This window comes from Phalaenopsis equestris, unplaced genomic scaffold (genome assembly GCF_001263595.1).
Source record: "Phalaenopsis equestris unplaced genomic scaffold, ASM126359v1 Scaffold000218, whole genome shotgun sequence".
Taxonomy (NCBI): Eukaryota; Viridiplantae; Streptophyta; class Magnoliopsida; order Asparagales; family Orchidaceae; genus Phalaenopsis; species Phalaenopsis equestris.
The window spans coordinates 267,424-277,317 of NW_018164660.1; the positions used below are offsets into that span (position 1 = coordinate 267,424).

A 9,894-nucleotide genomic window follows, 5' to 3' on the forward strand; every position below is an offset into this window, starting at 1 on the left:
CAAATCTTATTAAGACAAATAATTAAATTCCAAGATGCTCTTGTTTTCTAGTGATGAAATCCAGAAGAACAGAAGAATCCGATTCAATAAAAATTGTAGGCCAATTAAAAGTTACAACAACATTTAGAGCCAGTAATACTGCCCAACCCTCCGCTTCAGTAGGAGTTAAATCCCAGACAACAGAAGAAAAATAGAAGAGACACTTGCCCAAATGATTTCTGAAAAAGGCCCCAACACCGGCCGTGCAAATTTTCCAACTTCCATTAACATTTATATTGATCCAGCCGGGGTGAGGGGGCTGCCAATATATTAAATATGGCCTCCAACCCTCCTTAGGCTGTCGTATATGTTTAGTAGCCTTTGCATGGTAGGCAAGATTGTAAGAAATAGTGGAGAGAGGGGAAGAGGAAGAGAGCTCATGTTTCACATTGCTTTAACACACCAAATAAACCACAAAGTTATATAAGGAATGGAGATGCATTGTTGTGACCGATGAACCACAAGATTGCCAAGCAAGTAAGCAACCTTCAATATTATGCCGAGTAAAAATTTTCAAACTAGAAATCCTTCCGAAACTATGTATATATATATATATATATATATCAAGGCGTTGGATTCTTCTCTATTTTTATCTCCTTCCAATTTTACTTCCAATACATCATCTACAAAATTTTCAAATTGTCCTACTTATATTTGAAGCTATAGTTGGTCATGGCATCTTGTCGATTATTGATGGTGTGTAGAGGAGATAGATCTATATGTGTGATAAGTCATGGACATTTCCATAGTAACTTTGTTAATTATGCCTAAATTTATTTAATGAATGCTAAATAATTTGCTGAAACTGAAATTGTTCAAGCTTACCAAGAACTGATGAAAGGATCAGATCTCACAATTATCATGGAAAATTTGAAATGTAGTGCAATGTATTTTTTTTGCATTTAGATTTTTTTTATTTTCTTTGTTATGTTATATTAGGATTTTAATTAGGTGTCTGTCAGGAACTTATTTTATATTCGAGTGATTGTTTAGATAGATTTTTAAGTATGCTTATAACGCACAAAAATACTATGAGAGGTTTCAATTGATCTTTCATTTTAGGCTGATAATCTCTTACGTTGGCCAATTCATGGTTCATGTAACCTTTTGGTGGATGTATAGAGCTACTTGTGCTTGACCTAGACACAAGTTGAGGTTTAATTTTGTGTGACTTATTTTTCTTTTTTTTTGTTCCTCTTCTTTTTATTTTTATTATTAATTGAACGAGAGATTGTATGTTATCAAATTTGCAGCATTCTAGTTTTCTTTCATCTGTGTTCCTGATAAGTTTTATTGTTTAATTACTTACAGGTCTTAAATATTTTGTGGTTTAATTTTTGTGTGACTTATTTTTCTTTTTCTTATTATTAATTGAATGAGAGATTGTATGTTATCAAATTTGCTGCATTCTATTTTTCTTTCGTCTATGTTCTTTCATAAGTTCTATTGTTTAATTACTTACGTGTCTTAAATATTTCAGTGGAATTGGATTTTAACTTTTTTTGTCCTTGTAAGTTTTGAATGTTTGTTTAATATAAATTGCTCGTGTCTTTTGGAATTTTATGTTTGTTGTATTGTGGGCTACGTTGCAGGTTGGATCTACTTTAGGAACTCTATAGCAACACATCCTACCACACAATGACAATTTAAATGAAGCAGAATATAAAGTATAAACTCTTAGATATCTAAATACGAAATTGCTATATTTAATTTTAGTGATTTAAATCTATAAAAAAGGCACTGGACATTTATTTTTCTTAGTTTTAACAGAGTCTGAATATATTGGAAACAACTTAAAAAAAGTGAATTGACATTGATAGAAATTTCTTCTAAATTACCTTCTCAATCTATAATACGCTTCTTAAATCACACACTGAATCTTTTTGCCCCCTTTCAAAACTAGCCTCCTTTATTATTGTCCATGTAACGGAAATATCATTTTTTGAGCTTTAGGGGGATGAGTTTCTCAAAACATTAGGAGGTTCTTGTGCTATTGTGAGGTTAGAATTGGATGAAGCATAAAATCTCTGGCAATTTAATTTTAATCAAGGTGATCATTTTTTTGTTCTTGGATAAGGCTTCCCTTCTTTTCGTACCGTCTCCTGCAGAATCGATTTCAATGCATAAAAGGTAAGTTTTTAAGAGTCATTTGCCCTTTTTCTTGTTTTTTTTTTCTTTATTTATTTGTGATTGCCATGTTCTATTTGGAAAGACCAAATAATTGATGGAATTGTATAAGAAACAAGATGTAATAGTTCTCCTGTTTGGTTGTGTTTCGATTCTGTAGTGATTGCAATCCCTGCTATTAACAATTAGTGAGCTTTTGCTCTTTTTCTTTTTCATTGTATTTTCTAGAAGTATGAAGATTTTTTTTTTTAAATTATTCATCTTTTCTCATTTTCTTGACTACTGGCATCCTCATTTTTTTATCTTACTATTTGATGACTAGTAAAATGATCTTAATTCATACAGTTAATAATTATTTGTTACTGAAATATGTTATGTATAACTTTGCATTGGAGTAGGTTTCACATATTTTTGGAGGACCGGATAAGTAGGAGAAAATGCACTGAGTATATCATTTTATGTACCATCTTTTCTTTGGTTGAGTTAATCTATACCTTTTTGTGTGATAATTTCTGGAGCTAATATTTATTTTTAATGAACTTGAGCACTCAAGTTTACCGTGGTTAGCAATAAAAATATAGATGGTATGATTCTTCTTTCTTTTTCTTTTTCTTTCTTAGGTGATCCACTATACCTAATTGTGAATGGGATCTCATTCTCATTCTCAACTCAATAAGTATTATTGAATCTGGATGAAATTTATTGTTATCTATCATATGATATGATATATTTACTCGTGATTATGAATTTCCATCCAATCTCGATTAACTTTAATCCATTCCCAAGACAAGTTCAATTGCATTCATGGTCAACTCAATCCTTCTTTAGTTTGAGCCAACTTGTTGAATTAGATTCCAGCAGAAAATGTTCTAAAATAAAAGTTTGTTTGATTTTTAAGTTAAACCTTTGGTCTTATTTAAATCCAGGCTTTATTTTATAAAAGTATTATTGATATTACATATAATCTATATTAATTGTCAATATTGATTTGCTTTATACTATAAAATGGCTTAGCAACTGTGAATACATTTTTGGCGTTGACATTGAAATAGGGTAAATTGACATCTTTTGACTCATTGCAAAGTTGTGATCTTCGAACTTTTTAGCAGTGAGATTACAAGTTAGTTTTGGTTTTGTTACTTTAGCACTTATTATAGAACTAATTCTTTTTTAAAATTTTTTTAATTGAATGATCAAGCAATTTTTGGTTAAAAATAGAACCGAAAATAGAATACTTGGCCTGCTCTTATTAAAATTCTTTAAGAGTTCAAACCAATCTAGATTGTCTGAAATTGGTCTCATCTATTGCTTTCTTATTAAAAATAAAAATTGCTCGTTGAAGGGAGGTGAATTATCATGTATTGTTTTTAATTGATAAAATAAAAAAAAATGGACTTAGTGAAAGTGCTGAGTTGCAGTTAATACTGTTTAGATGTGAAGTCCCAATTGAACAACCAACAAATTGGTAGACACGAAGAGGGCCAATGCCTAAACAGAAGGAAGAAAAATGTTTGTGATAGGATCATGGCTATTTATTATTTTGTTTGTGTCCTGGTTTCTATGGGTCTAGAAATGAATTGATATTTGGGTGTTATGATTAAGCCTAACATTGCCTTTTATAGTATTGGTTTTCCTTTTTGATACACGGCTTCCATAAGCACATTGTTCCTGTCCCAAGCTTCAGTAAGAATAACCCATGCATCAAATAATGCTCATTTCCTATCATAAAGTATGAGCTCAATTCTTCTGGTAGGTTCCCCTTGCAGTGATCATTGGTAAGCTTAACAAAGAGTGCTAAAACATACTGTCTAGTTTCAAAAAGTTTAATGGTCTGGCCCGCCTTATGATTCTGTTGTAGAGAGAATAAAGAAAAATGACATGTAGTCATCAGTAGTTTGAATGATTAGAACTCATCGGATTTGATCTTGCCTAAAAGATCTGAATCCAATCATTACATACGGTAATCTAAGTTATATGGTATGTTGTGGTATGATTCTCGCTTCTCACACAGTTAGATCTCAATTCTCAAATCATGGTTCCAAGTCAAATTGTATGGCTAAAAGTTATGTGGTACTTGTACTAATGAACTACAAAAGGGTTTGTTTATAATGTATTGGTATGTATATTGTCAGATATGTTTCTATCATTACACATTTCTATGCTGACCCTACCTGATTTCAGGAATGCTTACAATATGGTGCTGCACAAGTATGGCGAAAAACTGTACGCAGGCCTTGTGACTACAATGACATGGCACCTAAAGGAAATGTCAAAATCTATTGAGGCTGCTCAGGGCGGTCTCTTTCTTGAAGAGCTTAACAGAAAATGGGCCGATCACAACAAGGCGTTGCAGATGATCCGAGACATTTTGATGTACATGGATAGGACCTTTGTTCCTAGCTCTCATAAAACACCTGTTCATGAGCTCGGATTGAATCTATGGAGAGAGAATATCATTCGTTCCAGCAAGATCCAAAGTAGGTTGGTCAGCACACTTCTTGAACTCATTCAGAAAGAGCGAACTGGCGAGGTAATAAACCGTGGGTTGATGAGAAATATAACAAAAATGTTAATGGATCTTGGTTCTTCTGTTTATCAAGAAGATTTCGAGAAGCCTTTTCTAGAAGTTTCTGCTAGTTTTTACAGCGGCGAATCTCAACAGTTCATTGAATGTTGTGATTGTGGTGAATATCTGAACAAAGCTGAGCGACGGCTTAATGAAGAGATGGAGAGAGTTTCTCAATATCTCGATGCAAAAACTGAAACAAAAATAACTCATGTGGTTGAGACTGAGATGATTGCAAATCACATGCAGAGATTAGTCCACATGGACAACTCTGGTCTTGTAAACATGCTTGTGGATGACAAGTATGACGATCTTAGTAGAATGTACAACTTGTTCCGTCGAGTCCCCGAAGGTCTCTCAACAATTAGAGAAGTGATGACCTTGCATCTCCGAGAAACTGGAAAGCAATTAGTCACTGATCCAGATAAACTGAGGGATCCTGTCGACTTTGTTCAGCGGCTTCTCAATGAGAAAGACAAGCATGACAAGATCATAAGTGATGCATTTAACAATGACAAAACTTTCCAAAATGCTCTCAACTCCTCCTTTGAGTATTTCATCAATTTGAATAACAGATCTCCTGAGTTCATTTCACTGTATGTTGATGACAAGCTCCGGAAAGGCCTGAAAGGGGTCAGCGAAGAGGATGTGGAGATTGTCCTCGATAAAGTCATGATGCTATTCCGTTATCTTCAAGAGAAAGATGTCTTTGAAAAATATTACAAGCAACACTTGGCCAAGCGGCTCCTTTCTGGGAAAACTGTTTCTGATGATGCTGAGAGAAGTCTGATTGTTAAGCTTAAAACAGAGTGTGGTTATCAGTTTACTTCCAAATTAGAAGGAATGTTTACAGATATGAAGACCTCCCAGGACACAATGCAGGGTTTTTATGCAACTCAGTCAGCTTCTGATTCTCAAGATGGGCCAAGCCTAGCCGTCCAAGTTCTCACAACCGGATCTTGGCCAACCCAACCTATCGCTCCGTGCAACCTTCCACCTGAGATTCTGGGTGTTTGCGAGAGGTTCCGAACTTTTTATTTGGGCACTCACACAGGAAGGAGGTTAACATGGCAAACTAACATGGGCACTGCTGATCTGAAAGCAACCTTTGGCAAGAATCAGAAGCATGAGCTTAACGTCTCTACCTATCAGATGTGCATTTTGATGTTATTCAATTGTTCAGATCGATTGACTTATAAAGAAATCGAGCAGGCCACTGAGATCCCAGCTTCTGATCTGAAACGCTGTCTTCAATCTTTAGCGTGTGTGAAGGGTAAGAATGTACTCAGTAAGGATCCCATGAGCAAAGACATTGCTGAGGATGATACTTTCATGGTGAATGATAAGTTTTCCAGCAAGTTCTTCAAGGTGAAGATTGGCACGGTGGTGGCACAGAAGGAGTCGGAGCCCGAGAAACAGGAGACTCGCCAGAGGGTGGAGGAGGACAGGAAGCCGCAGATCGAGGCCGCCATTGTGAGGATAATGAAGTCCAGACGAGTTCTGGATCACAACAATATTGTGGCGGAGGTGACAAAGCAGCTGCAGTCGAGGTTCCTTCCCAATCCCGTCGTGATCAAGAAACGGATCGAATCACTCATCGAGAGGGAGTTTTTGGAGAGGGATAAGACAGACCGGAAGTTGTACCGATATCTTGCCTAAGTTCTCCATTTTACGGGAACATGGTTTCACAGAGGTGGAGCTAATTTGTTTGTGCATTGGTTTCTCGTGTATTATCTAAAGCATATTTTCCTAGCGCTTGCTCTCTGGAGCTTCTCTGTCCTTTGCTTTTTTTGACTTATTTGCTTAAGATGGAAAAAGAAAGAACTGCCAATTCTCTTTCAAGTTTGATTTCCACAGGCTTTCATCGTTCTTAGCTTATGCTCTTATCATCATCTCTGTTATTCAGGGCCAATGATATGAATCTTCCTTCCTTCTTCACTTGTTTTTTTAATGCTCCCATAAATAAAATCAATTTACATTAATTTTCTTCCGGATGCATGGTTTGTGGAGTTGACCTGAAATATATTTAGTCTTTTTTATGCTGTGCAAATATGGTGAAGTGATTCTGGTTGCTTAAGTGTTGGATTTTATTTGTTTGGTCAACTGTTTCTTATGAGTGTCAGATACCTCCAATAAGGCTAACTGCTAAATAAACAGTTAGCCTAATTGGAGGTATTAGAGGGTGTTAGCAAGTTTAGTTTGAGCAAGATCTACTGTGTTTTTGGCTTAACTCAGTAATATTGACGCACATATTTGTATTTATCCATATAAATATATGTATGTTTGATCGTGCACAATATTTGAGTTTCTTAGGGGCTGTTTTTGATCATTTTTGTTTTTATTTCTTATTTTTTATTATTTGATTTATATTGATTTGAAATAATTTATTTGGCATAAAATATATTTAATAATTTTAAAAATATTTAAAATAGTTTAAAAATAATTTGAATGTTTTTTAAATAAGTTGATTTAAGTTTAAAAATTAGAAATACTCTAAATAAAAATATTTCTAAACTAAAAAAGTAAAAAATATTAGTTCCAAATAAATCTTTAGTAGATAAGCTCGTTAAGTTATGAGCTCACTTTTAGGAGCGATTATTGTGTGCGTAATATTAGTTCCAAATAAATCTTTAGTAGATAAGCTTGTCAAGTTATGAGCTCACTTTTAGGAGCGATTATCGCGTGCGGCATGTAGCTCTGCGTGCGCCCTCTGCACCTAATAATTAGACCACTTTTAGGCCATTTAACATAGATTCAGTACTTATTGTTTGTGAGCCGTTTTCTTCTCGTCAACGTTCTACGCAATGTACTCGCAGAAGTCTTTACACTCACAAGATTGCCGTATATCTGTCGTTTAAGTTTCAACTAGGCTCTATTGGTTAATTCAATTTAATTCAATGCCAAAAGTTAGACATATGTTAAATAACATAAATGGATTCTAATCAACATTTAAAATTTGTAAGAAAATATAAATAAATAAAATATAGAGTTTTGGTGTTAGATATGTAAATACATAAGAATTGGGCGGTAATGCATTGATAAATGAATGTTAAGTATTTATTACCCCCGTTACATTAAGGGTGCAGATTAGTGTTATTATTATGCGTACCACCATGGTGTAATGATTAAGAGTTTTGTCTTTCAATTAAGAGGAGTTGAGCTAAAAGGTTTACATATATGGTGTGTGTGTTTGGGTGTGTCAAAATGAAAAACCATTTTTACTCGTTTTGAAAAGGGGGATTTACAAGTAGAGCATCTAAAATCTCTTTATTTACATTTCTAATACTCAAAATTTATTATTTACTTTTGTAATGATCAAAACTAACATCTCAAAATTAGTAGTCAATTACATCCATTTCACCTTTAAATTTAAATTTGTCATTTTTTTCTTCATGAATTTGTCTCTGCAATTCCTTATTCGTGAATGCTGAATGCAGCTATCGTGTGGTATCCTTCCCCACAAGCCCTACACAACGTGGTAGAGAGAGCATTTGCTTTTATTACATATCTAAGACCATGTTGACCCACCCTTATTTGTCCTTGAATCAGGCCCAATGGATAGTACGTCAAGAAGTAGAGAGAACAAAGGGTAGAGAGAGAGAAAGAGAGAGAGAGATGAATAATTAAGTTTACACAATAATGAGCAGGATAAGGGAGATCAGAAGGGGGATTTCCTTAGCTCAAATGAAAGGTAAGCTAGAAGCAAAATCAAGATCCTATTGCAATGTTGGTTTCATGTTGGATTAGCCCTTCTGAGAAATAATCTAAGAAGTCAGCAACCACCTGGACTTTGTTCATTGTTATTGGAATATAAGAAATATTGAACACACTCAGTTCTACTGACCATTTTAGTAATCTTCCAACATGGTTGGAAGTTTTCAGGTTAAATTGCTTGTTGGCTGGTCTGCCAAAGATGGTGTTGTACGTGGTTGTCCAACCTTATGAAATTAATATCCTCTATTTATAGAGATTTGTCTTCATCAAATGAAATATTTAGCCTCGGATCATTTCTAGACCTTTAAACATGTATGGTTCTCTTATTAGTAATATCCCATCTAAAATCGAGGTTTTGGAAAGAACTTTTGGTTGAATCTTTGGTGAACAAGGAGGTTATTACCTTCGATGATTCTCATACTAGGTCTTTCATGGTTGGGAGATTATCCTTTAACCCATGGGTTTCTTAGTTTTCTTATGTATGAAGTTTTGATATTTTAAGTCGGCCTCTTCATTGTACGACTTTGAATTTGCCTCACTTATCTGGCTGGCTTATACTTAAGGATGGGCCGAGTACTACCAAACCCTTCCTCGGTCCTAGTAATCACTTATGGTTATATTTATTCTAAATTTTTCTTACATCTTAGGAAGCTATGTTGCGATAAGAACAGAAGAATTAAAATGGTAATCTATCATCACTTTTAGTTAATGTTGATATTGAGAGTACTTCCTTGGATCTTGGACCTTCAGCTCTTATAAATATAACTATGAGACGTTAAATAGAATGATGAGGCATCTCTTGAGCTTGTTGGCTTCAAAATCTTCTAATTTCTTCCTAGATATCGTTGCTCCCTGTGCGTGCACCTAGCTGTGGCGGGCCTTACTCAGCCACACATAGAAATATCAAACAAAGAGTTTCTACATAGCATATTTAGTAAGAGGAAGTGCAGAGGGGGTGAAAAGGAGATGTCAGCAAAGAAAACTCCAAAAGGCACTCCCGAGATGGCAGTGGCTCCATGGGTAAAACCTCAAATGGTTGATTTGACTGAGGCCCCACTCTGAGAGAAGACCGTCTTAGCTACATGGGGCCAATTTTATTATGAGTAGAGGGTAATTGGAGCGTTGTCCTGATAGTTTTAAAAATTTTTGCTCAGTGTAATTCAACATGTATATTAAAATATTATTAATTTTTTTCTATCTTAGTAGATCATATGCTGGTTTTTCCCTATCTTGATTGTAAATTATTGTATTGTTCGTGAACTTTGCGATACTGACTTGTACATAGAGAGCTCAATCCAACAGAATCTGAAGGAGATTTTGAATGCTTACTTGGAGGGAGACAAGAATAAGATACATGATTCGACCAACTAGTTTGTGACGAGGACTTCTAGTGAGTGGCAGGTAAAGATGTTGATGTAGTCGACCAAATGGGTCATAATGAAGGCTCC

The 9,894-nt window shown here is 34.8% G+C and overlaps 1 protein-coding gene across 1 annotated transcript in view; it reads left to right on the forward strand.

Moving 5' to 3' along the window:
• Positions 1 to 6,574, forward strand: part of LOC110023147 (cullin-3B-like) — a 29,794-nt gene extending 23,220 nt beyond the window's left edge. The window contains exon 2 of the mRNA XM_020722413.1: positions 4,348 to 6,574. Within this exon, the coding sequence (XP_020578072.1) occupies positions 4,348 to 6,391 (2,044 nt within the window). The 3' untranslated portion in view covers positions 6,392 to 6,574. The remainder of the gene's footprint in view (positions 1 to 4,347) is intronic.
• The last annotated feature ends 3,320 nt before the right edge of the window (positions 6,575 to 9,894 follow it).